Genomic DNA, 27,437 nt, shown 5'->3' on the forward strand with positions numbered 1-27,437 from the left:
CCATCTGTGGTGTAAACCAGGTGAACAGCAGTGAGAAGTGGTGAGAAGAGACCAGGCACTGGAGAGAGAACCAAGAAGACTTGCTGATAGCTTGGCTGTTGTGACAGGAAGATGAGGTTTGCAGTCTGAACAAGGAGTAGTGTTTGAGGTTAAACAGGAGCAGGGGCTGAGAGCAGAGGCCTTGGATTTGAGAAATGTGTATTGACTCCAAGTAATCAAGTTGTCAGGTAGGTGATTGAAAAGAGGGGCTGGAGCTCCAAGGAGAGATTAGACCTGAAGCAAAGTTAGGAGTCATTGTGCATGGTATTGGTCCTCAGAGCTATAGTGTTTTACTTTCTATGCTTTGATAATTTACAAGCAGTTTCATTTGTAGTCTACCCTTTGACCTGTGCTGTTGTTATTCCTTCCTTTTAGAATGAGGAAATTAAGGCTCAGACAGATGAGCCACACTCTAACTCAAGCCGTAGCTGGGTTGGGCTTAAAAGAGTTGGGTGTTGGCAGGCATGATGGGAATGAAATGGAGAATGTCATCCACAACATCCATCATGGCATTTGTAAAAATAGTGAAAGAAACTGAGAAATATTTTAAGGGATTGTGACTTTCCAGGTGTCTGTGTCATGCTGTGATTCCCACTGTGATTTGTTTCTGGTTGGGTCCAGATGGAAGCCAGAGTAGAAGCAGTAGTTAGCTGAACTTGATCTTCATTCTTGAAATGTAGTCTTGAGGCTGGAGGCGTGGCAAAGCAGATTTGTCACTGCCTGCATTGCTGGCATCCCGTATGGGTGGCAGTTTGAGTCCTGGCCACTTCACTTCCAGTTCAGCTCTCTATTAATGTGCCTAGAAAAACAGTGAAAGACGGGCCAAGTCCTTGGGCCCCTGCATCCATGTGGGAAACCCAGCCAGAGTTCTAAGTTCCTAGCTTTCACCTGACCTTTGCTGGCCTTTGCTGTCATTTGGGAAGCAAACCAGTGAATGGAAGATCTCTGTTTCCCTTGTCTTTCCCTCTTTCTAATTCTGTCTTTCAAATAGATACATCTTAAAAAAAAAAATAGAAATGTAGTCTTATTTGAAGATGCTGGGTTAGGATTTTCCTTTTAAAGTATCACCTGCAGCAAACACATGGATATTCAGTCTTAGGGAACTGAACCATAATTTTTACTTAATGTATCCTTATGCACACTCTCCTCCATGTGGAGCACTACATTTGTTGTTCTTCAGGTAATGTGGCCTGGCAGGCTGCCTGATTTGAACATTTCTTAAAAGGTTACTGTGAGAAAACTGTTGTTAGGTATTCTTTTTGTACATATGCATAAGGTGTATGTTGCATATCTCTGCCTGATGCCTCTTAAAATTTCCTCTCTAGCAACCAGCAGAGTCTTGAAAATTAGTTCCACAGAACTTGAGTATGTACCACTTGAGTCTTATTGCTTCCAAGGTGGTGGGATCATTAGGAACTAAATGAAACCAGTGTGGAGACCTGAAGAGCAATCTGCTTGTTGCATGCAATGAAAGAGCTCATGTGGAAGAGAGCAAGGACAGAGGAGCTGGTCGACCACCACCAGCAGTGTTGGTTCCCAGTAGGCGCAGATCAGCAAGTGCTGTGTGGGAAGCAAGGATGAATGTGATTGCTAAGAGGAGGCCCACTGCAGAAATGCAAGTGTCTTAGGTGTTAAAGATGTAATGGACCTTTCACTTCCTCCCAGAGGAGGACTAAGCAGATAGCCAGGTGATGAGGAAAGAAAAGGTGTTTCTTTAGAAAAACAACAAAAAAGGGCATCACAATTAACCTGAAGACCTCCACCTAAGACACAGGCCTATCTCCTTACTGTGCACATTTTAGTGAGTAAATTTCAGTTTCTTCTTCCTGTAAGACCTTCATGTAACCTTAAGGATGCACAGCCTTTCAGCTGAGGTCTTTGTGAAGTCACTTACAAACCTCTTCAGTAGATGTGCAGTGAATTGGCTGTAGACCTTTCTTTGCTGACAGACCTTTCTTTGCAGTGTGCAAAATACTGGCCAGATGATTTAGCAAAAGGTTGTAAATTTGTTTGTGTTTACAAAAGAAGGAAAACTATATTTTAAATCCAGTAGGGGGAAGTATGTTAACCCTGAAATCCTCATCTCCTGTCCCAGGTGGTCTAGACTTTCCAAGAACTTTACAGCAAAGCCAGGGCTTCCGCTGTTGACACAAAGTGATACTCCGGAGGGAAATCAGAGCAGACCATGGGTCTAGAATCTTCTGTGTTCATGATTGGCCTGATAGATAGAGTTAAACATAGAGGGAGACATTTACGTATAAATACTGGTTGTAATCATGTCTAGAACTAGACTTTCTGTTAAAACTGTGGTAATCTGTGTAATTGTTAAAATTAAAAAAGTCATTGAGACAACGGTGTTTTGTCTTGTGTCTTCTGCAATGGTTAGTGCATTTATTAGGTTTCCTGGAGGCCTTTTAGAGGGTCGATTTTGTATTTGTTTTTAAAAATTCTCTGGCAAAGATTTTCTGAAATTCCCATGTAGCATTTCTGTATTCAGGAAAATCAAATTACTATATTTCCAGATTTCCTCTGACTTTTGGTGTCATTCATGATGCGAGAGGAAAAAGTGGGCTCCTTTGATGTGGAGAGGGGGGAAAGAAAAGCAATCTATCACTTCCCTGAAAGAGCATTTCTCAGTCTCTCATGTGAAAAAGGATTAGCACCTCCAACAAAGGTCCTGCAGATCACAGCATCGTGCAGCAGCACCGAGCAGGCTTCCTAAGCAGAGGGAGGACTGCGTCAGAGCAAGAGTGTTTGTCCTGGCAAACAGGAGCTTTTCAGTAACTGCAAGGCTGAGACAATGGTATGCGTTCCCTGACACACACACCCCCACCACCACACCGTGCAGGACCAGGAAGCTAAGTTGAAGGGAGTAAAGTCAACTTTTGTTTTACAATAAAAATTCAACCTTCTAAAAATGTAGCTTTCCCACTTATTGGTTTAGTGTATCTGTCTGTCTTTGGTTCGTAAAAATTGTGCATAAAATTGTTGATAAGTTCCATCTTTGCTCTTCTGGTGCTCAAAGTAAGTTCCATTCATGAAGCTTGCCTTTCTTTTGCATTAATGCAAGTTATTTACAGACCTGTTGAATTAATTTAGGAAGAGTTTGATCGACTGTTTCTTACAAGAATAGAAAACTTAGTCTGGCTTCCCAGTATGTTAGAGAACCCTTACACAGTAGGCGTGAAGGAGCTACAGGAAGTAAGAACCTGCTAAGTCAGAAATGCAAAAAAAAAAAAAACAAAAACCGAGAAAAAAGCTTATTTTTTAAATGAGGCTTTGTAACCAGCTTTGGTTTTGTCAGAGCTTTGTTGATTATTGCTTGTTTTTTTTTTTTTTTTGCTAAACATTTCATTTTCTACAACAGAGCAAAAAGGCCCTGGTTTGAAGTAATATCACCTTGTATTCTTGTAGCACTTGAGACTGTCTGAAATCCTCTGAAGCTTCAAACAGTCTGGACATCTCTGGCTCCCTGCTTGGCTTGATCCTGCTTCAATGGGAGTTTCTAAGTGGGAGGCTAGAGGAGGCTGATGGGGCTGACAGCGTGAGCCCCAAGATAAGGTACATGATGCCAAAGCCCCCTCCCCCCCGCCCCCAGAGTTTGGTCCCAAAAGAAATTTCATCAGCTTACTTTCATGTTAGAAATCAAGATTATTCTGTCCTCACAGAGCCCTTATTGTAAGGAGATTTTAAGTAACTTACTTTTCCAGAACAAGTTTTGGTCTTCAGTAGCTAGCCTGTAACCTCTGTGACCTTTCAGTAAATATCCAACTAAAGCTTTGAAATTAGGGTATTTAGTGTTTTATGGCCCAGAATAAAAATCTCCAATTCTGTTTCCAAATAGTGTAGCCTCAACACATTTTATTAAGCTCTTGACACATTCAGCCATGTGTATTTTGTAAAGTTCCTATGGTTATTGTTTTACAATAGCAGCTTCCAGAAGCATTGTAAGGGTTTCAATTAATCAGCCCTTTGTGTGCTTCGACTATGCAGATCTATCACAGCAAACCATTCAGCTGCTCCTGGGAAAGCCGCGTAAAAATTGCATTGTCTTCTAGCGCCTCCTCTCATTTAGAGTGATGTTTTAATAAGAAAGCTAATCAAGTTTTCTTATGCATTATTTATCTGTTAACATGTAAGGAAGAGCCGAATTAAAATTATGTCAGCTGGGATGTAGCGAGTGCTGGGATAGGCCTGGGAAGGATTCACCCACAGAACAAAGCTCCGGTGATTCACCAGTGTTAACTCGGCTCCCCTCTGCCCCTGGGGATTATTTAAGGTAGTGGTATGAGAAAGAAAAGGAGGTTCATTCGCTAACTGGGAAGGAGGCGGGGAGGAAAGGAGCAACACCTGTGGTGGCCTTCGTGTTTTGATTTAGAGATTCACATTTGTGAATGTTAAAGGCTCCTGGAGATGAATTTATTCAAAGCAAAACATTTCATCCTTAGTGGGAACAGTCAAACTTGAAAGCATTCCCGCCGCTGTTTTGGCCCCATTTACCACCATGTTCATCAGCAGTTAACACCCTTTCCTGCTAGCGCTCAGCAGCGTCATTAGGACACAGCGTCTCGATCGTGGTAAATGACTTGAACAGTCCACGAAGGAGTGAGCAGGTCCATTCAGCCCAAGCTGGTGCGACTGCGGGTGCTCCTGTTCATTAAGTTGGTCTCCTTCACTTAGCTCGTGGCTTCCTGCTGGGAGTAATTAGTTTTTTCATGTAATAATGATTCCTTGTGTTTAAGTGCGACCTTTCTCTAGGGATCTAAAAGTAGTTCTCAGACATGAGCTCATCTGTTCCAGCACAACTGCCTCATGAGATGGGTGCTCATTATTCCCATTACAGAGATTGGAGAACCGAGGCCCGCACACAAAACGGTTCTCCGTCCACACCCCCTAAGATGACATACTCCCCGTTGGTTTAAGGCCACCTGATTCCTGGATAGCCTGCCCTCCGGAGCTCTGGAGGGAGAATTAGCAGTTATGAACTCTTTCCAGATGGCATTTCCCCCACCATTTCCAAACCTCGTTCATGCCAGACGCTGGTAGAGTGCTCTCAGCCTGACAGCAAGCCTCCTTCCTGCGCCATGACCTGGGGAACCATCACAGCAGCGTTTCCTTCCTCTAGAGCCTTGTCTGACAGTTCTGTGTGTGCCACTGGATCGTCCGGCCTGGTATGCTTGGCATTACCACAACATTCAGGTGTAGTGAGCTAAGTTGTATAAAGGTTCCCCTTTTCGTCCTTTCCCCAGCTGAGTCTGCACAGGCCACCTCTACTTTTTTGGAGTGGGAGGCCCTGCATCTCTTTCTTCTCTGCCTCTCCTACCAACCACACTTGTCACACATATGCTTAGTAGTGACTACCAACAAAATAGGAGACCTTTTATTAAGGACAGTTCATTACACAGATCCAGTACAGTAAAACTAGTTTGGGGGCGGGGTTGTTTTCTATTTTGTTTGTTTGTTTTTTCCTTTGGGAGAAGAGAGCCACTGGTTAATACTCAGGTTCTCACAGCTGGAAACTCAGTCCACATCTTCCACATGGGAGGAGGGAACCCAAATACTTAATATTGGGGCTGAGCGTGTTTAAAACTTAACGCTCAAGCCATCATCTGCTGCCTCCCAGGGTGTTCCTTAGCAGTAAGCTGGAATCCAGAGTGGAGTCAGGACTCGAACCCAAGCAATGCCCTGCACTACATGAATGACACACCACTAGGCCAGATGCTCATGCCTAACACTGCATTTTTACAAAGTGAAAAATGAGGTAAGTCAGTTGCTATTAATAGTGTTTTTAAAGAAAATTCAGTGATCTGGGCCTGGTGCAGTAGCGTAGTGGTTAACGTCCTCACCTTGCATGTGCAGGGATTCCCTTATGGGCACTGGTTCTAATCCCGGCAGCCCCGCTTCCCATCCAGTTCCCTGCTTGTGGCCTGGGAAAGCAGTCGAGGATGGTCCAAAGCCTTGGGAGCTTGCATCCCCATGGGAGACCCAGAAGAGACTCCTAGATTCGGATTGGCTCAGCTTCAGCCGTTGCAGCCACTTGGGGAGTGAACCATCAGATGGAAGATCTTCCTCTCTGTCTCCTCCTCTCTGTATATCCGCCTTTCTAATAAAAATAAATAAATCTTTAAAAAAGAAAAAGAAAATTAAGTGATCTATAAGGTTAATTGGGATTTTGCTGGTTAAACTCTTCTTCAGTGGTTTCTGTGTTGTTCTGTAATGTTGTGGAAACCAGAAATAGAAAATCGGTGTGGAAGCCTGCGGTGTCTGGGTTGTGGCACAAAATGCTTTGGCCGTGAGTGTCAGATTCACCTGCTAAGTGGATCGGGCTCTCACACTTGTGGCTTCCTTGGAACCCTGAGCTGTCTCCCTTTACAAGCTGAAATTAAGATCGATGGGGATAACATCACTCTTTGTTGACTAGGTGTGCAGTGTTTACTCTCACTTTCTGCGACTCGCCGTCTCCATATTGTATATTTTTGTTCAAAGTTGCACAGCATTATCTGTGTTCTAATTCCCAGCCGGCCCCAATGAGAACATGAAGTGTTCCTGGACTTGTTAAGCTGGTGTATTTGCATTTTACCGCCAGGAGGCTGTGCTGTAAACAATGAGGTTGAGCCACCAGCATGAGCCAGGGGAATGAAATTTTATTTTAAAATCTGAAATGCTGTGTAAGCATTTAAGGTATGAATCGGTAATTGTCTGACAACAGCTTCCATTAGATATGGTTTATTTGTAGCCCGTCCTCTTTTCAAGGACCCAGGGGAGTGTTAACACACTGAAGCAGCCTGCATATCATTTACATTTTTTAACCAGCATTAAAGGAAAGTGACCCTAACTTTTGAGAGTGCTAAATGTTGGAATGGATTTTATGTCGCTATCCCAGAAGAAAGTACTCCTGAGTTTTTCATTTAAAAAGAAGGAATCTTCCTACTTTGAGTCAGAATTCAAACAACTTTAAACCAGAGCAATACCTTTAAAAAAAAAATGTTCGCTCTAAGATTGAGAACTCTGTTTTTGCCCTAATGAATTCAGTGATTTTAAAAATCATCCATCTAATTTGAGATTCAAGATCATCAAATTCTGTCTAAATATTTTGTTTTAACTTCTAAGCTCATTATGGTCTCTTTGTGTTAACTTGTATTAAAATCTGTCAGCTATGGCTGGTCTCATAAGCACAGTCAGCGGAGCAGAATAAGTTAATTATTTACTTGTGTCACTAGTGCTCTTCATCTAATGAAATGCACAGCTGTGTTAGATCTGCAGTTGGATGTGTAGCTCCCATTGTCCTGCAAGTCAGCAGAGGGTAGAAGCCGCAGTGATGGAGAGCCCTCAGTTCTTTCTGCTGTTCTGGCTTTCTGTGTCGATTTCATGGATCTTTTATCATTCACTTTCACACAAAACAAACAACACAGGGCTGTCTGCTATGGGAACCATCTTGGCATATAAAAGGGCTTTCAGAGGCTAAAGTAATTTTAAGTTAGCTAAGATTTAATTTTTGGCTCACAGGTGCCCTTAGTTTGGAGGCGAACTCAGCTGTTCCTGGAAGGGAAGGAAGGAAAAAAAATCTGAAGGCTGCCAACATGTATTTTTTAAAAAAATGAAATATCAGACAGGAGCTGATAAGAAAACAACTTGCCAAAGAGGAAGCTGCGCGCTAAATATTAATCAGATTTCTTCTAGCAACTCTGAGAGATTCAGCTTTCAGGGGAATGAGCGCCTTTCATTTTAGCCACACGATTAAGTTGAATTTGCTGCGTTAAAAACGTGGACTACTAACACAGTCTGCTAGTTCCCCTCTCCCAAGGAGGAGGAAGGCGTCCTGCCCACTCACTAGGTCTTTGTACCTCTTGTCCCTCACTTCCACCTTCTCTTGGGGAGCTCAGGGGCAGCTTCCTCCTGAGCAGACGCCGGCGTCCCCCTGTGAACTGCTGCTTCAGGGGTGCCAAGGATTGTCTTGGATTTTGTTTTTAAGAGGCTATAGCTGAGCCCTCCATCTCCCTACCCCAACAGCCCAGGATCCCGGCCTCTCTTCACAAGTGCCATTTTTGATGTATTGTTAAAAAAACTACTGAACAATGTTGGTGTCCATGCACCTAAATTTGCAGTTTGATCTCTTTCAAAGCAAATTTCCCAGCAGCCCTAGCGTTTTGTCCAATAATTTAAGTGTGGGTAAATGGATTTTTTGGAGGGCACACACTCTGCTTGGTTGAAATCCTTCCACATTGTGGCTGGAGTTAAAATCAAGTGAACAGAATGAGTATTGCTCTACTTCACGTAGGACAGAATACCTTCTTTATAATAAAGGATGCCATTGCAGCCAGAAAGTTCCTGGCTCTAAAGTTCAGCTCTACAGGCTGAGTGGCCATGTTGCTGGTCACCAGTGCAAGTCAGAGCATCAGTACTCAGTATTAGATAGGCCTGGCTCTCTTTCCTTCATACTTTACCTTCTGGTGATAACAGATCACTGAGATTTTGTTGTGAAGTAGTTTGGATAAGCCAGAGTGAGAGGAATGAAAACTTTGAGAACAGGCTTTTTTGTTTGTTGGAAACTTTAAGCACAAGGAAAAGGAATTTTGTCATACTCCAGTAGAAAGGCATTTTCCTCTTCATTCAGTGCCATTGTGCACTGTTTTCAAGTTCTGGACTGTGTAGATGTGGTGAACCATATAAGTTCTGTCCTTGTATCTCCTCCCAGGGAAAAGAGAACAGAGAAATCAAGAACTGTTTAGCATCAAAACCCCTTGCTAAGTTACAGTAATATTAAGGAAATAATGAAGTACAGTTAATTTAAGAGAACATCTGTAGTGTTTGCAGAATTAGCAGGATTTGGGTTTTGTTCTGTTTTCATTCTTAGAATTCCATTTCTAAGTCTAGCTTTTCCTCTAAAAATTGTTTGGCATTTAATTTTCTTGTTCAACTTCACAAGTTCAACCAAAGATCACTTTTCTAATGTGCTGTAAGCTATAGGAATTAAAATTCCTGCAGGCAGTTTAGGCTCGGCCAAGGAAGCCCTGGCAAGAATCAGCCAGGCAGCCAGCAGTCTGTGGCCAGAAGGTAAACCTGTTAGCACATCAGCTACACACACGCGAGGATTCTCGTCACAGCTTCTTCCATCTACATTGTAAACACACTCCCTTTTTCCTGTCCATGTTCACTGATCACAGAGCTTGTGTTCCTCGTGTGGACGTAGAACCCAGCAGATCAGAGCCTAGCCAACGGGCAGCAGAATCGCTGGCAGACTTAAAGCCTCAGGGATGTTGACAGGCCCCAAGGCTCGGCAGAGTCCCTGGTCTTCTGTCCCCACAGCCCGGGCAGCAGGGTGGGCAAGCAGTCTAGCAACATCATTGTGTGTCGGGCCAGCTGGACAGTCTGCAGGCTGCGGTGCCTTTTCCGCAAGGAGACTCATTTCTGAACTGTTTTTCTAGCAGGGGTGTTGGAAATTGCTTTTTGTTGCTCATGAAGGCTGTGGGGAAGGTTTGCAAACAGTAGAAATCGCAAGGACAGCAGGGACATCCCAGTTAAGTACTCTAGTCTTCCTTTCTGCCAACTCGCTTGACATGACATGAAATTTTTCTGTCCCCCAGGTGTTTGTGGCTTGATCGTGCCGCAGGAGGACATGCCATTTTGTGATTCAGGCATCTGTCCGGACATCATTATGAACCCGCATGGCTTCCCTTCGCGGATGACGGTCAGTTCCTGTCGGTGTTTCTGGGGGGCGCTGCCTTGAAGGAGGGAAGCAGGCAGGTAGTGTTGTTGGAATGAGTGCAGGTAATGGGCCCCTGAGGCTGAGGTTGGGTTTTAGAGCCCTTGTATCCCCTGCTGACATAACAAGTTCTGAGTTCCTAACCACTCCAGATCATACTCCTTTGCACAGCAAATCTGGGCAATGAACTTAACCTTGTGGTGAATCTAAGTACGAGTCCCTTCCATTGCTTACCTTCTGTACTATGTCACCAGATGAGTGGCCTTGGGTAAGTCACTTCCCTGCACAGAAGTTAAGTTACAGGAGTTACAGAAGCATTGCCTCTTCTGTAAACTGAGGGATTAGCAGTACTTACCTTAAAGGGAATTTGAAAAGCATAAAATCAGTTCACACATGTCAGACTTTTTCAAAGAGTCTGTCGTTCAGCAAGAGTGCTATGAATTTGGGCACTAATGATTTATCACCACTTATCATCAGTAGCATGCATCTCCTTTTAAGGAACTAAGCCAGAAAGTACTAGGCAAACAGGGTGCTCACTGGATTTGCTTACTTCCCGCAGGTGGGAAAGTTGATTGAGCTGCTTGCTGGCAAGGCTGGTGTGCTAGACGGCAAGTTCCACTATGGCACTGCATTTGGAGGGAGCAAAGTGAAGGATGTGTGTGAAGACCTTGTTCGCCATGGCTACAATTACCAGGGCAAGGACTATGTCACATCTGGCATCACAGGGTGAGTGGGCTGTTGAGTCATTTCGAAGGAGGAGAATGGTTTTGTTAGGACAGGAGGTAAGGTACCTGGGAGATTTTCCTTTAAGGTTTAGTGGCAGACCTCAAGATGTCAACCTTAAGGCATCAGCGCTAAGAGCTGTCCTTTAGCCTGTGAGAGTTAGTGCTATACGCTTTCAAGAACTGTGATGCAAGAAAATGCACATCTCCAAAACTGGTAAGTTGAGGAATGCTGTTTGTGGTGGTCAACCCCGCATTGGTTGTACGTACTGCAGAGAGTTTCCCTGAGCTGTTTTACCATCTCTGCATTTCTGGGCAGGGCACCAAGTGCCAGTGAGTGTCCCTTATCCAAAACACTTGGCATCAGAGGTGTGCATAAACATTACCAGTGGAGCAACTCCAAGCCAAAATGCAAAATGCTCCCAAATCTAAAACTCACTGAGTGTCTTGTAAGTACTCATGCTGACCATAGTGTTGCTGTGTATTTGTTGAGTGAAGCAATGCAGACAAATAAGTACAAACACCCCTCGCCAACATGAGAACCAACTGTTAGGTGGACGGACAGGCCATTTGCAAGTGTTGGACTCAAAGGAAGAGTATGTTCCACACCTTATGGGGAAAAGAGCTCGTTAAGTTCAGAAACTGGAGTAGTCCAGCCTTCCTGCAGTGTCCTGCGGGGGCAGTTCATCCTGGCTGAAGTAGGACAGTCAGGGGAGGAGCATGGTCATCTCTCGGCCCGAGGGAGACAGCTCCCTGAAATGATCATAAACTACAAGTTTTTACAGCTGAGTTCAGGTGTGGACATTTGGCCTAGCAATTCCATATCCCACCCCACCCCCAGTTGGGAGGCTACCTCCCACACTGGAGTACCTGGCGTCAGTCATGACTCTGCTGCAGAATTGTATCTCCATGCTAATGTGCAGGCATCCTGAGAAGCAGCAGGTGATAGCTTGGGTAATTGGACCCCTCCTGCCTGAAGGACTTATTCCTGGCTACCATCTTCATCCTGGTCCAGCTTCCACTGTTGTGAATACCTTGGGAATGAACCAATGGATAGGAGGTCGCTCGTTCTGTCTCTCTACCTCTCTCTCTAGCTCTCTACATCTCTCTCCCTCTGCCTTCCAAGTAATAAAAAAATTTATTTTAAGTTAGCATTGCCATTTAAAGCAAATAAACACATGGTTGACTCTGGTTTTAAGGAACAAATTGTCTAAATTGAGACACATTTTTTTTTATTATTGATTACATTGCATTATGTGACACAGTTTTATAGGCACTGGGATTCCCCCTCCTCTCCCCACAGATATGTTATGTGAGCTCCAGCTCTGGGACACCAGGTTTATACCATCCTTCACAGGCTTTAGTCTTCCTGAACGCAAGCCAAAAAATATGGAAGCAGCACAGATGGATCCTGTAGGTGTAACAGTGTGTGTTTGTTTTTTTAATATGGAGTGCTGTCTCCAGGGACAAAGTGTTAGATGCAGTGACTTCAGCTACCACTTGGGGTGCCCACATCACACATCCGTGCCTGGACTGAGTTGGCTGTACTTCCTACTCTGGCTGCTAGTGCACGTCTTAGGAGGCAGCCTGTGATGGCTCAGATATGTGAGTCTCTTCTAGGATCCTGCCTTTAGTCTGGCCATGGCTGTTGACAGACGTTGAGAAAGTGAACCAGCAGATGAAAGCGTTCTCTCTTCTGTCCAATAAGATAAAAGTAAATAAATAAGAAAATTATCTAGCCAGGCTAGGATGATGTTGGTTCATTGGGAATGTGATATTTGAAATTTCAGAGAAAAATTACAGGAAGGAGGCAACTCAACGAAGTTAAACATTGTGTGATGCAGGCTGTTCCACTTCTGATCCAGCTCCCTGCTAATGTGCCTGGGAAGGCAGCAGATAGTGGTTCAAGTGTTTGGATCCCTGCCATCCAAATGGCAATCCTGGATGGAGTTCCCTTGGCCCAGCCCAAGTTGTTGGGGCCATTTGGGGAGTGAACTGACGGATGAAAGATCTCTTTCTCTCTTTCTGTTGCTTTGCCTTTCAGATAAATCTTTCCCAAAAGAAAGAAAAGGGGAAAAAAAAAAGCAAAAAACTAATATTCCATTTCAGGATGGCTTAGTAAAATAGTGGGGAATAGATTTCATTTTAGGAATCATGGTTGCTATTACTAAATTGATCATGTTTCTACTTTTACACCCAAAACATAATACAGATGTTGATCAGAAAGGATGAGAAAACAGAATCAGTTTGGTAGAAACTTCTTGAACATCACTATAATGAAAGATTCGGACAGATTGTGTCATGCCACTGTGGACAGCTGTTGCCTTTGCTGCAGTCCACCTGCTTGCCTCGAGGTCCTCAGCTAGGGTTTTCATGGCAAAGTTTGAAAACCACTTTTTAGCCTGTTTGTTGATTTTGCAGACTGCAAACACCTATGGCTATTTCATTTATAGCTTTGATCCTTTGTGTATTCTTGAGCATAGCTGGAAGGGGAAAGTTCCTATGGCTTTGTTCTGTTGATGATGGAAGGACATTGGGTAACAGTTCCGTAAATTCCATTCATTACCAGAAATGGCATAAGTCTAGTCTGAGCACTTTGTTGTACAGAACACACAGAGAGATTATACAATTACTGTGTGACAAAACAAAGGAAACCGGGGTCTCAAGATTTCTTCCATGTTGTGCCTGCCACTTCTGCAGCCTGTGAGAATCTGGTTGCACAGAAGCCAGAAGAGTGGCCTGGTCACTGCGGCCTTTGTGAATGAAGCTGATGTTGCTGTGAAGTGCACCAAGCCAGCAAGAACTGAATCTTCTTCACTGCTTGTGTGCTATGTGTATTGCTTCATTTGCTCCTCCCACTCTTGACAACCTGCCTTAGCCCAGAATTGGCTTATTTCAAAAGGAGCCAGTGTGGCAGGGAGAGCATGGGCTTTTCAGCCACGCTGAGCTCTCAGCAGCCGGTATCAGCCTCACAGACCTTCTCTGCTTTTCTCTTCATCTTCAGAGCAGGGAAGCCAGGGCTCTCTCCCCAGATTCTCATGTGAATGTAGCACGTGTGGATGCTGCTTCCCCTGTGAGGAGGGAAGTTCTGAGAATGCTTTGGTTGCAGACCAAAGAAAAACGATTTATTCTGTCAACATAGTTGCATATTCAGTTACTTTAAAAAAAATGTTTTCCAAAAGATTTATTGAATCCATGTGTATTAGACACCTGCTGAGCAACAAGTGTGCTCCGGTGACAGGGATAGGTATGGACATGGAGCTATGGGGACCAAAGAGACAGCACAGTCATCAGAGAAGAGGTGTACACTGTAGTCCCCAAAAGGGCAGGGCACCCTGAAGGCTGAGGTTGAGATGTGTGTGATGGGAAGTGGACCCTTCCAGACGAGATGAGCAGAGAAGGGCTCTCTGAGGAGAGATTTGACAAGCACCAGGAGAAGACCCACATGTGTCATAAACTTGAAGACGAGAAGTGTGAAGGTCCTGGGGCTGTGCAGTCTCTTTTGGGGGAGTGATAAAGCAACTGATGTTCCTTGAATGGAATGACCAAGGAGGAAATGAGAAGTGAGTCTGGGGTTAGCAGAAACTAGATTATCTTTGACTTTATGGCCGTGACACAGAATTTTGGCAGTTTAGATGGTAAGTTTGTTGGGGAGTTTGTTGTGATTTACATTTGAGGAGGCATCCTCCTGGCTTGTTACATCAAGAATGGACTGTCAAGGGATGAGTTTGGAAAACAAGAAGGCCAATGAGAGGACTACTTGTGGTAGTGCAAAGGAGCGGGTATGGTGGCCTCGCTGATGTAGAAACCATGAAGCAGGGGTTACCTTATACATACTGTTTCAGCTGCTTATTTCTTTAGGAAACCATTTCTATTTTAATGTAGCTGGAATGTTTTTATTTTTTCAAATCTAACCTTTTTATTTGCTCTATCCTGCATAAGGAAGTAGAGACCAGTCAGGGATGAATTTTAGAAAAGGGTATCGCTTGTTTGCCCAAACATGGTTTTCTAACCCAAACACCAACCTGCCTTCCAGGGAGCCTTTAGAAGCCTACATCTATTTTGGCCCTGTGTATTATCAGAAGCTGAAACACATGGTGCTGGATAAGATGCATGCCCGGGCCCGGGGACCACGCGCCGTCCTTACCCGGTAAGTGAAAAGCATTTACAAGAATCCGTAGTATAGTCAGTCCACCCTGCAACTTTGCGAGAGAACACTAAGCAGTTTCAGCAACGTTTTTATTTTCCATATGTAAAATATGGAATGTTAGGTCCCAAGGGGAAAAAACAATCACATATGTATTATTAACTCAAAAAAGAAGTTACCAATTAAAAACATTTTTCAAGCACAAAAGTAAACCCCCACTGAGGGTCTCATTGGTAGACCCTCAATTCTGCAAACCCCCTACTCAAGGGGTTCCCCTGAGGAACCTCAACTTCAACCCGTGAGGATTCTGAAAACTGCAGTTAAAACTAAGCTTATTTTGATGTGGAAAGTTTTGACATCCGTGCAGTCTTTTAGTAATACACATTTCCAGGAGTTCTTTGAAGTATGTGTATCAGTTCACCTTTGTGCACAGATGCGTGTGTGTGTATATATATATATGAAAACACTCAAACCATGTTTGTACTTTTGAGAAGGCTGTAATTGGAACACAAGGCTCCTATACTTGCATGCTTTTTTCTGTCCAATTAATATTTGATGCTTGTACCTTTTTGTGGGGTATAATCTAATATTTCAACATATACATAATTAGGAACAGATCAATATATTAAATCAGGCTATTAGCATTCCTGCTTCCTTTTCTTTGGTTGCTGCCAGCTTCTACCTCCCGGTTCCTCGTACAAGTGTATACCCGACCATGCGCAGTGGTCACCCCCACTGTGCTGTGAGACGCCAGGACCCTAGTATTCCTGTGTGTCTGTGTTCGGGTACCCATTGTCTAACCGCCCCGTCCCTTTTCCTGTCTCCCTTCCCCTCCTCCAGTAACCGTGAGACCATCCACACGTAACGGAGAATGCTACTTACTTTTCTGAGATGGCTCTGGGAGGTGAGGGCCTCCTGCCCCAGTGGACCTTCGGTTCTAAGCAGCATATGAATTGATGAGTAGGTCACTGTGGGGAAAGGGAATTACAGCTGCTCTCAGTTCTTCCTATCAGAAATTTCTGTCTTCAGGTTCAGCCAACTATGGATCAAAAATTTCCCAGGAAAAAGCTTTTGCCTGTACTAGACGTGTGCAGACTTTATTTTTTCCTGACATTATTCCCTCAAACAATATGGTGTATTCACATCAACTATTTACATTCCACTGTATTATAAATAATCTAGAGATAACTTGGGGCACAACGATATGCTGCATAATGACATTTCAGACAGGCCTCATCTGGGATACCTGTCCTGTGAAATTATAATGGAGCTGAGAATTTCCTATCACCTAGGGACACTAGAGCACAAAACATTACTCATATTAAAAAAATAAATAAATAAGAAGAAACCTGTGCTAACAAGTCTACAGATACAATTATGTAAGACACATAATATTTTATAGGTAGTGAGTGTTATTGATGTATGTATTTTTTAATCATTATTTTAGAGTATATTCCTTCTGCTTACAGAACATCTGGAATAAAACAGAATGCTCTGGTACACCAGCAGCACCCTCCTGCATCTCAGTTACTGTGTCACTTGCTGGCATCCTTTTTGCTTGTGCTTAATGAAATCCCACTTGGTTTGCTTTGCATGGCTCTAAGAGCCCCAGGCTATGCTGGGTACCGTAGACTATGTTTATATAGCCTAGGCATGCAGTGGACTCTACCATCTACCCTGTGAATGTATACTCTATGGTGTTCACAAAAGAGCACACTTTTATTTCTCAGGACATATCCAGTTGTTACGTGATGTGTGGCTGTATGCAGACAAATGTGGATTGAGCACCTGAGCAGGTTTAAATATTGTCCTTAAGGGAGCCAGGACAACTATGTTGTTTCTTGTATTCTTGGTAATACTTTCTCCAGTTAGAAAAATGTAGTTCAGGGCAGTGGATCTCAGGAGTGATTTTTGCCCTTTCCCCATACTCACCCGCCCTCGGGAACAGTTGACAGCATCTTGGAACAGTTTTACTTGTTATGACTTGGCAGTGGGAAGGGGGAGCTGTTGTCACCCAGTAGACAGAGGCTGGACATGCGACTTAACCCTCCTGCAATGCACAGGACAGTACCAGACTGCAGAGAGAGTTCCCCCACTTGGCAGGACCCTGCTGCCCTACATGCGTGTGGACACGCCTTCTCTCCACTCTTAAGCACCGTCTCTCAGCCTCTCCTGGCTTAAATTTTTCTCAGACGTAACGTGAAGATGACAATACCTGACTCACAGGGTGCTGTCTTGACTGTCAGATCTTTAGATATACAGCCTGCCACTATAGGAGGTGCTGCTCAGTGAGTGGCCACTTCCATCCACACGGTCACCAAGCGCTGCTTGGATGGGGTGGGGAGGAGTAAAGAAATAGACCTTAGACCCTGTGGGTCCTAGCAGCCAAGTGCAGGCGTGGAAGACTCAATGCCTTGGCCACTTAACAGCTGAGCCAGATGTGTGTCTGTTTCACTTATAGAAGAGGGATTCCCATCAAGATGGTAGCTTCCTCAGCAAGAAGCCCCTCCATGGGCTGGGGGTATTGCCCCGAGTACAGTCCTCTCCTGAGCCGCCATTTCAGTAATAGCCCCAGCACTGTTTCGGAGTAAGACAAACACCACAGCACAATACCTCTCCTATTTATTGCTTTGTTATGTAAGAGAAGTTAGGTTTTTTAATTTTAACTTTCATTTCTTCATTATAAAAACTACTTAGGTTGATTTGTGTGTATTCTGCTTAATCCATTTAAATCCAAGGATTTTTTTTAAAAGATTTTTTTTTTATTGGAAAGTCAGATTTACAGAGAGGAAAGACAGAAAGATCTTCCATGTGATGGTTCAATCCCCACATAGCCACAATGGCCGGAGCTGAGCCAATCCAAAGCCAGGAGCCAGGAGCCTCTCCCGGGTCTCCCACCCGGGTGCAGGGTCCCAAAACTTTGGGCCGTCCTCAACTGCTCTCCCGGGCCACAGGCAGGGAGCTGGAAGGGAAGCGGGGCTGCTGGGATTAGAACCGGCGCCCATATGGGATTCTGGGCGTGCAAGGCGAGGACTTTAAGCACTTGCGCCACCGCGCCGGGCCCTGTGATGTGTTATAATGTAGACCTGATTCTGACTTTGCCATGTGCAGTTTTTTTTCCAATGAATAATTTGGTTAATTCATTTTTCCATTGTAATTTTCAATCCCATGGGAAAAACTATTTAAATTTCTACACACAGTGGAATGCACTGTGTTCACCTTAATTATTTGGGAGGCTAGTGACAACAACAAAGATTAAAAGAAATACGATGCAGTGTGCATCTCTACTTCAAGATCAAGGAAGGACTCCTACTGAAACTGTGAAGTATATCTTGACAGTATGATACTGGACACTCTGCCATTGTCCATGCCCACAATGTCAGGATACACTTAAACAATAGAATGATGGACTTAATGACTGTTTATGAAGGACTGTACTATGATAATGAAAGATTCTATGGGAAAAAAGCCAAGCTGAGGTTTACAGTCCACCCTGCTCCAGGAAGCCCTCTGAGGACTCAGTCCACAGTAAGCCAGCCAAGGAGCCTGCTCTCACTTTGTTTTCCTGTCCTGGTACAGTTTGTGTAATCAGTACTGAAGTGAGGTTATCTTCAGAATCCCTTAATTTCACCTCCATCACTGACTTGTGGATATCTAAGCTTTTAAGATGTGGTCAGTCCCATCAGATGCTTAAGACATAGAGTTCATTCAAAGGATAGGTCTTTGTTGTCATAGCGATGAAAGCTACTACATGCAACACCAGCATCCCATATAGTCAGTGATTTGTGTCCTGGCCACTCCTCTTCCAGTCCAGCTCCCTGCTAATGGCCTGGGAGAAGCAGTAAAAGATGGGAGATCTGGAAGAAGCTTCTGGCTCCTTTCTTCGGCCTGTCTCAGCTCCAGCTGTCACAGACATCTGAGGAGTGGATGCCAGATCTCTTTTTCTGTGTCTCTGCGTGTGTCTGTAACTGTAACTTTCAGATAAATAAACCCTTTCTTTAAAAGGAGAGTGGAGGGAGAAGCCCTGGCCTGGCCTCCTTTGGGACCCTTTCTTCAGCCATCGTCTGTTCTGCTGAGTTTTCTACTTGAAGTAACAGAATACCAAGATAGCTCTGGGAACACCAGACATTTTCCCTGGTGTGAAGGCTTTCCTGTGTTCAGTGCTGAGTGCCTGCACTGGTGCTGTGTGGCTATAGATTCATGTAGTATGTCTGTTCTTTTCTGAGTCTTTAGGATGGGTGATTTTATGCACCTTCACCAATGTGACTAAGCAGCAGCACTCGAGATCACTGTCTGGTAAATGATTTGGGTCCAGGTGGCCCAGAAGCCTAGTGGCACTAGTCAGCCTGTGGCATTGCCTCTTTGTATAATATTAAAATAGCATGTTTGTCTATTTCTTCCAAAGGCAGCCTACAGAAGGTCGATCCCGTGATGGTGGCTTGCGTCTTGGAGAGATGGAACGTGACTGTTTAATTGGTTATGGAGCCAGTATGCTTTTGCTTGAGAGACTAATGATTTCAAGTGATGCCTTTGAGGTTGATGTCTGTGGTCAGTGTGGACTTCTGGGGTATTCCGGCTGGTAAGTGGATTCTGTGTGTGTCTCACATCACAGCACACTCATTGCCTCTTAAATCCTAGCTCCAGTATTGACCCTGGATGATACACTTTGTCCAGGTTCAGCCTGTGATCACCAACATACTCTTCCCCATGCAGTGCTATAATCGGGAATTCTGTCAAGGTTTTGTCTAAGTAACAGTCTGCTTTCTCACTGCTAGAATTTAAGCTCCCATGGTGTATCAACTTCCTCTCTTTTTCTTTTCTTATTGTCTTTTTTAATGTTATCTCAAATATCTTTCATATATTATTTACCCACAGAAGTCCTAACTGATACATTGAGTAAAATGTCCTTATTTGTAACCTCAAACCTGATGAACCAGGTAGGTTACCCCAAATGGATAACAAAGCAAGAGGACCAAGGTCTGGTGCCCTGAGCGCTTGTTTCCTTTGCCATGGCCAGGTGCGTCACACCTGCTCTGTCAATTCCAGGAAGACAGAACTAATGTCTGCCTTAGTCCTTCAGCAGGTGTTTCACAAGCACCTGGCTGCCAAGTGCCACTGCTGTTGTGGGTCCAATAGTGACCATGACAGGGGAATGGCTGCTCACAGGGAGCTCGTCTTCTCCATTCAAGTGATTACTTTCTGTCTGTTGACCCCTGCTTCTCCAGACTGGGACCTGGTCAGTGGTTTGTTAAAAAAAAAAAGGCAATGATTAAATGATACCCTGAATTTGTGGGATTTCCAGTAAGTAAATTAAAACCTCTTTCAGACAAACTATCCCAGCCTCTTTCCATCCTTAACTGTTAGTTTTAGGTTGAAGCAAATCAGGAGTTCAAAACGGGGGATTCTTTGAACCGTGCATATATCTTGCTTATTAAGTGATAAAACCTTTTAGCCAATTATTGCACACTTTGGGTGTAGAAGAGTGAAGAGTCGGTGAGTCCTGTGTGTGCAGAAATCTTTCCGTTTACGAGCTAGCAGATGAGGCGGCCTCTGCAGCCCAGCCTTTCCCTCTGGTCATGGAGATGGGCGCCGTTGTTCTGGGACTTGGCCTGGCCCTTTCTTGTAGCAATGAAATGGGGGTTTGTTTCGATTGTAAGATACCTATTCCTCTTTTTAAATGCATATTGAGCTTGATTTTTTTTAGTCTAGGCTGTATGGCAAAAAAAAAAAAAAAGAAAGAAAGAAAGAAAAAAGAGAGAAGAAATAACATAATAGGGAGATGCCTGGAACCTAGTTCTACTAGGCTAAGTCTTCAAACTTGGTATGAGGGTTTTAAGTAATTTACCTTGAAAGGGTAGGACAGAAGAACCATCTCATTGAAAAAAAGGGTCATGAAACTTCAAAAAGAGTTGGCTTTTCTTTTCCTCCTTCCTCTTGCCCTCCTGAGAAAAAAAGCAACAGTAAACCAGACTCGCATCTGCACTTGGCCACCGTCCTCCTCCCCTCAGCTGGACACTCAGGGAGCTGCTGATGTGAGCAGGACATTCTGACACCGGGGATGCAGCCCTTAGCCTTGTCCCGGAGCCTGCTGCATTGCTGTGTCAGTGTGAGATCTGGTGACAGTGTCCAGGGTTCATGCTGGGTGTGTGCAGAGCACTCTGTATCTGAAATCCTTTGAAAGAGAACTAAGTCAGGTTATACAGGCAGTAATTAAACTAGAGCTTAGTATACCTATGCTATGTGATTTTGAGTGGCCTGCTCACACTCTCCTTTCTGGTGGTCCGACAGCCTCCTTGCATGCTGCTTACTGGCCAAGGAGTGTAATGATGCTGTCCTTTCTCCCATCATTACCTGCCGCTGGGGCTGGTGCGGGAGGGAGCAGGGCGTCTGTGGAGGAAGTTGCTCTTTAATGAGGCTGTGTAATTAGAGCAGTTCAGAACCTTGAAACTGGCCTTTTGTCGGTGATTTGCACATTAGTAAGGCATTGCTATGGGGATGTTTACAGCAGGGCTTGTTCCACTGGAGGCATGAAGGGCACAAGTCACAAAAGAGAGGTTCAGAAAGAAAACAGCAGAAAAGAGAAAAATCCCTATTAAGATAATTAGCTTGCAGCAGATATTTCTCTGGACAATCATTTCCCATATGAAGCCATAGCCTCAGCTTTTTGCTGCCTTTGTTCTGAAAAAGGAAAGATCAGTTTATTTCCTTGTTCACATCAAGTTTCTGCCTTTGGAAGTTGTTCAGACACAGGGTAAGGTAATTGTGCACAAATACACACTCATTGGAATATCTTAAGTAGTAGAAAATATTTAATGCTAAAGAAGATTAGTGGGCTGTCTGGGTATGAATCGGTTCATATGGAAATCTTAAATTGATTAGCTTGAAGTCAGGGAAATATGTGAGACAAGGAGAATCAGCAAGAACTTAGCCCAGTTAAATCCATTTCCCCAATTTAAAGCTTAAATGTGATTCCTGAGTGAATGAATGAATGAATGAAACCCCTGGCTCATTAAAGTTTTATATCACTGGTTGCTAAAATGATCCCTGCTCAGGGAGGGCAAAACATTCCAAAATTCCAAAAATTATAGCATTTTAGTGACTTCAGACAACTCTAACTAATGTCAATTAGTTATTTAATTTTTGTTATTTGATCACAAATCCTGTTTTTTTAAGATTTATTTTCTTTTTAATTTGAAAGGCAAATTTACAGAGAGAAGGAAAAACAGAAATATCTTCCATCCTCTGTTTCAATCCCCTAATGAGGTTCCAAGGACTTGGGGCACCTTCTGCTGTTTTCCCAGTCCACAAGTGGGGAGTTGGATGTGAAATGGAGCAGCTGTGATATGAAGGAGTGTCTATATGAGATACTGGTGCTTGAAGGTAGAGAATTGGCTTATTGAACCACAGCGCCGGGGGAAAAAAAAGGGAACCACAGCGCCGGCCCCCACAAATTCAAAACCCTGATAATAGAAAATATGAGTGTACACACACACACAAAGTGTTTAGCACTTCCCCTATTATTACTGAACCCTGCCTGAAGCCCCTGTTATGCTCCTGTTTAGCAAACTGCTCTTCACTTTGCAGTGTCCTACACACCTTACAGTGCACATTATCACTTGGGGTGGCTACACAGGGTCCTTCTGATTGAAAGTCCTTTAACCACAGAACCTTTGGTCATATATGTGGTTTGACTTATGGCATTACAAATAGCAGACTGTGACTGAGAACTATGCTGTATGTTCATCTTGGGCACTTCTGTGCTCACCTGACCCAAGAATCTGCACATTTGTATCTCCTGCATGTAGGCCTTACTTCTCCCCACCACCCTGGAAGAACTAGTCTGTGTCCACTAAGGACTCTCCTCCAGGGTTCATTAGCATGGGCACCTTGTAAAGCTTCTGCTGCAATTGCAGTTTTACCCCCCAACCCCTGATATCTGGAAGACCTAGTTTCCTACCTATTAAACCTCACCGTGTGTGCTTGGATGCCTAGTGTTTGAGATCCTAATTTGGCCTGGAACTTGGAAGAAAAACCCACTTTCTCCCATTACCCCTTGTTTGGTTTAGTTATCAAGACCTAAGTTCAGTGCATCTGCTGATCTGAAAGAAAAGAGAAAAAAAATCCTAATTGGAATGGCAGGCATGTTGGTTAAGACAGGGCATATTGTAAAAATTAAGCAGGAATATCTGCACATCCATATTCTAATTTTACGTAAGGCCTTGCACATTGTCTGTACAGTAGCTCCCAATACTGATAGAAATAACTAGGCTTGAAGAACTCTGGGAAAATGAACATTTGACTAGACATCACCCTGTTGTGTCTTGTCTTTTTCCATTTGACATGGACTATCTCAGGAACCAAAATGTCACATCGTGCCTCAAATAGTATGCTAGTGTTATGGATGCTTCTCAAATATATGGAGACCAAAAAATCTGCAATTTTTTTAGAAAAAAAAATCTGAATCTGAGTAAATTTCCAGTGCAGATTTCTAGGACTCTTTCTAAATTAGCATGTAGGCAGATGTTTTCCACTTGATGGAGAAAAGTCTAGAAATGTGGTAGTAACGGACTTAAGTTGTATACTTTTAAAACCGAAGGGAGTCATGTTCATTTTTATTCTAACTTTGCTTCTATGCATGTCTCTCCATATTTTGGGGTATATGTGTACATATTTAATGTTGTAACTGGACACTTGTGAATAAAAGAATGACTAATTTGATTGAATTGTGTAGAGAATACTCTCATTTCCTCCATGGAGGCCTTCGTTTCATCATTGCTGTCCATCTAACACATACTGGCTTGGGTTTCAGGTGCCATTACTGCAAGTCATCATGCCACGTGTCTTCCCTCCGCATCCCGTATGCCTGTAAGCTGCTCTTCCAGGAGCTGCAGTCTATGAACATTATCCCCAGGTTAAAGCTGTCCAAATACAATGACTAAGGATGGAAAAGATGAGTGCCGAAGACGCCGATAAACATCCGAGGCAGTGAAAAGCAGGAAGAATTGAGGTGTATTTTTGCTCCTGTGAATCAATCCTTTGAGTGTTGGCTTGCAGAAACTACCAAGAAAAACCAATGGTGAGAGTTTTTTTTAACACCAGAAAATGAACGACACAATCTTCATCAATGAATACCAAGCCATGGGAGCATTGCTGACCCAGGGACTGAAACCAGCAAGACTAACAAGGAGACATGACATACGGGATAAATAAACTGTTATTTATGTACTAGAATCGTGTGATTGCCTCATAAATAAGATTGACTCCTGAAGACCACTGGGGTTTAAATTTCAAATCAGCTCAGCTCCAGCCTTTGCAGCCATCTGGGGAGTGAACCAATAGATGGAAGATCTTTCTCTCTGCCTCTACTCCTCTCTGTAAAATTCATCTTCCTTTCCAATAAAAACGATAAATAAATCTTTAAAAAAAAAAAGAAATGAAAAGGCTCAAGCTTCTTAGGAAATTAGAAGATGTGAAGGATTCTTATGCAGTCATTAGCTCGGCTTCTGTTGAGGTGGCCACTTCTGAGCAGAGGGAAAAGGACTGTGTGCTGCCAGCTCAGCCATCAGCAATGGCTTTCCCACCCAGTACTGTGAGGCAGTGGGTGTTCCCCACAACTGAGTATCACCCGTACACACCCAAACCTTGTCATTTTAAAGATTTATTTTATGTTTATTGGAAAGACACAAGCAGGGACACAGGAAGGGAAGTGGGGCAGCCAGGAGACAAACCGGAACCTGTATAGGATCCCAGCCCTTGCAAGGCGAGGATCACACCGGGCCCAAATCTTGTCATTTTAGTCCTGGTGAAATGCAGTAGGTATAGTGCTGCCTTAGTAAGCAAAATACTTGATGGACAGTTTTGAACCTCTGTGATGATAACCTACAGTAATGTGATAAGTATCTGAATGTCACTTCTTGGATTCTTTGTCACTTTCTATTTAGAAAGTCAGTGAAGCTCTTACAACCATGTCACTGACATGTCACATGGAAAATGTTCTCAGAATATTGATAGCCATTTTTCTTTTTGTCTTTCTTCTATAAAATCTGCCTTACCATGAAAAAAAGAAAGAAAAATTAACCTCATTTTATTTTCTTCCTAATAGACATCTCTAGTACCAGTCATGGTGGGCAGGTCTTGCTCAACCATCACTTCAGAAACCCAACAGGTGTTATAAAGGCAGAGGCATTTTGTGTGTGTGAATTATTGGCTATGCCAGTTATTCCTTCCTTTTGACTCATTCTGTCATTCTCCAAATCAGTAAAGCATCAAAGATTGCTGAATCCAACATACAGTCTTCCTGTCTTGGGGGCTGTTAATGTTATCTGTGATGATCTTGACTGGTGATCTTGACTGGCTGTGTTGTGCCATTCCCACCTGCCAGCTCATTCAGACATGAGCTTATCCTCCAGGCATGGCACCTGTTTCACTCAGGTGTTTGGAAAGCATTTGGAGTGTGTCTGGTGCTGGCCTGAAGCCTCCAATCCATCAGTCACACCTGCGGAAGGCACAGTACTGAGGATATATAGGACATGGCCTTATTTGGTCCAGTGGGAGAGGCTGAGAAGCATCAGCCAGCCTTATGGCCGCATCCTTCCCTCAGTGAGGGAGTGCCCAGGGCATTTGGATGAACTGTGTCCTGGGAGTTTGAAAACTTCCCTGACATGGTTCTCTACACAGCTGAGGAAACTATGGCAAAGGCTTCCAGACCAGGCCTCCTCACATAGAGGGCTTTGTTCATATTTTCTCCAGGATTACAACTTTCAGTTACCAAATATGACCATTTTTTATAACTTGAGAAAAGTCATTGGTTGTGTTTCTTGTGCATATTTTTCAGACAACCATTCCAGGCTACTCTGGTCAACTCTCTAACCTTCTAGGAGACTCTTAAGTTTAGGAGCTGTAGGAACTGTCTGTCAGGTTGGTAATGCAGAAACCACCTGAGAGACAGGCATTTGGCACAGCAGTAAATGTGCCCACTTGGGATGTCCATATCCCATATTTGAGTGTCTAGTTCAAGTTTCACCTCCCCTTCCCATTGTAGCTTCCTACTATTGCATATAATCAGAGACAGCAAGTCATGGCCCAGGATCTTGGGTCTCTGACACATGGGACCCATTAAGTGTAGGCTCCTGGCCTAGCCCTTTGGAGAGTGAACCAGTAGATTAAAAAAAAAAAATTCTTTCTCAATTTTATAAACAAGTAACAGATAATATGTATGTATAACTTAAGAAAAATAACACACAGTTTTACTACTTGAGAGCAGAAAGGACAGATCAACCTCCCATGCCCTAATTTGCTTTCCAATTATTCACCATGGCCTGGATTAGGCTAGACCAAAGCCAGGAATAGAGAACTCCATCCACTACTCCCACATGTGTGGCAAAGGCCCAACTACTTGAGCCTTCACCTGCTGCCTCCCAAGATGTGTGTTCTCGGGAAGCTGGAATCAGGAGCCAGAGTTGAGACTTGGAACCCGACATTCCAGTATGTGATGGGCGGATGTCCTCACCAGCTTTGTAACCACTAGGCTGAAACCAAGTAATAGCTGCTTGACTCTGAGAAACTTTAATAAAAAGCAGCCAGAACTGGTGGGTTAGTCCTACTACAGTTTTGCTTTCAAATGTTATTTTTAAGTTGCTGGTGTTTAAAAAAAAACTACTATTTCCAAAATAACAGAGTACTTTTCAAAGGCCACTCTCAAAGCGCTTTTCTCATGCTTCTGCCAGGTTGCAGTTGGCACAAGGGTGAAGCTCAAACACCAGGCCAAAGCCCGAGGAGGCTATGACCTTCGCATGAATTTTGGCTAAAGCAAGAGCTGGGGAGAGAAAACTGGGCCTAGAGTTGCCAAGACACCAGGACTAGAAATGCCCAACAGAAAGGACAGCCATACAGGGTGAACACAGTCTCTCCACCACATGTCCCCTTGATGTGTCCACCCAGGCCACTGTCACGGAACACCCTGCCCAGGGGCTGCAGCAACAGAGATGGCACTTCTCCCAATTCTGGAGGCTCAAGTCCAAGACAGGAGTCAGTCCACAGGGTTGCTGGCTGATGAAGGCGCTCTTCCCAGCTGCTGACAGCTGCCTGCTTTCTCACTGTCCTCATGTGACCTCTGCGTGGTGCACACTTGAACAGAGAATAAGCTGCGATGAGGACACTAGCCCTATTGGATTAGGATCCCACTCTACCTCCTCCTGTATTCTTAATTCTCCAGATACAGTCAAGCCAGGACTTAAGGCTTCAACAGGAGTTTTCACTCCATTGTACTCCTTAAGGCCTTGGCCGATTCTGAACAGTGCAGACTGAACTGTGGGCAGTAGCCATTATCAAGGCTGCACTCCCAGGCTTCAGTCCCACAGAAACGTGTATCTATGTGTCACCGTTTGATGCATACAGAGATGTTTGTGGCAGTATTATTTGTAACAGCCTCAAGTTGTAAATAATCCCTGCTGGCTAGCAGTAGAAAAAATCATGGAACACAATGGATTGCAATACCATAGAAAGTTGCCAAAATTGGAGGGGAAAAAGTAAAGCCTTAACTTTATTAGCAGTTCTGCCTAAGTTCTAAACTGGCAAAACTAATTTATGATAAAAAGAAATGGTGATAATGATTGTCCATATCAAGTGAGTGGCGAATCACTGAGAGGAAGGGATACTGCTAGCGGTGCTTTTCTACCTGAGTGTTGATTACGTGAGTGGGTCCATTTTATGAAAATTCGCTAAGTGTATACAATAAATTAAAAAAAAATAGCAGGGAATGAGTGGCTTAGAGTGCAGGTTCTGAACCTATGTTCATGTTTTTGTAAAATCTGTGACCCTAAAATTA

The 27,437-nt window shown here is 43.7% G+C and overlaps 1 protein-coding gene across 1 annotated transcript in view; it reads left to right on the plus strand.

The window, feature by feature from the left end:
- POLR3B (RNA polymerase III subunit B) overlaps positions 1–25,218 on the plus strand; it is a 102,088-nt gene extending 76,870 nt beyond the window's left edge. The window contains exons 24-28 of the mRNA XM_040984907.1: positions 9,624–9,727; positions 10,302–10,468; positions 14,501–14,614; positions 19,017–19,190; positions 23,421–25,218. Coding sequence (XP_040840841.1) covers positions 9,624–9,727; positions 10,302–10,468; positions 14,501–14,614; positions 19,017–19,190; positions 23,421–23,550 — 689 coding nt within the window. The 3' untranslated portion in view covers positions 23,551–25,218. The remainder of the gene's footprint in view (positions 1–9,623; positions 9,728–10,301; positions 10,469–14,500; positions 14,615–19,016; positions 19,191–23,420) is intronic.
- The last annotated feature ends 2,219 nt before the right edge of the window (positions 25,219–27,437 follow it).

The sequence above is a fragment of the Ochotona curzoniae genome, unplaced genomic scaffold (assembly GCF_017591425.1).
Source record: "Ochotona curzoniae isolate NIBS_2020 unplaced genomic scaffold, NIBS_Ocur_1.0 contig_1014, whole genome shotgun sequence".
Taxonomy (NCBI): Eukaryota; Metazoa; Chordata; class Mammalia; order Lagomorpha; family Ochotonidae; genus Ochotona; species Ochotona curzoniae.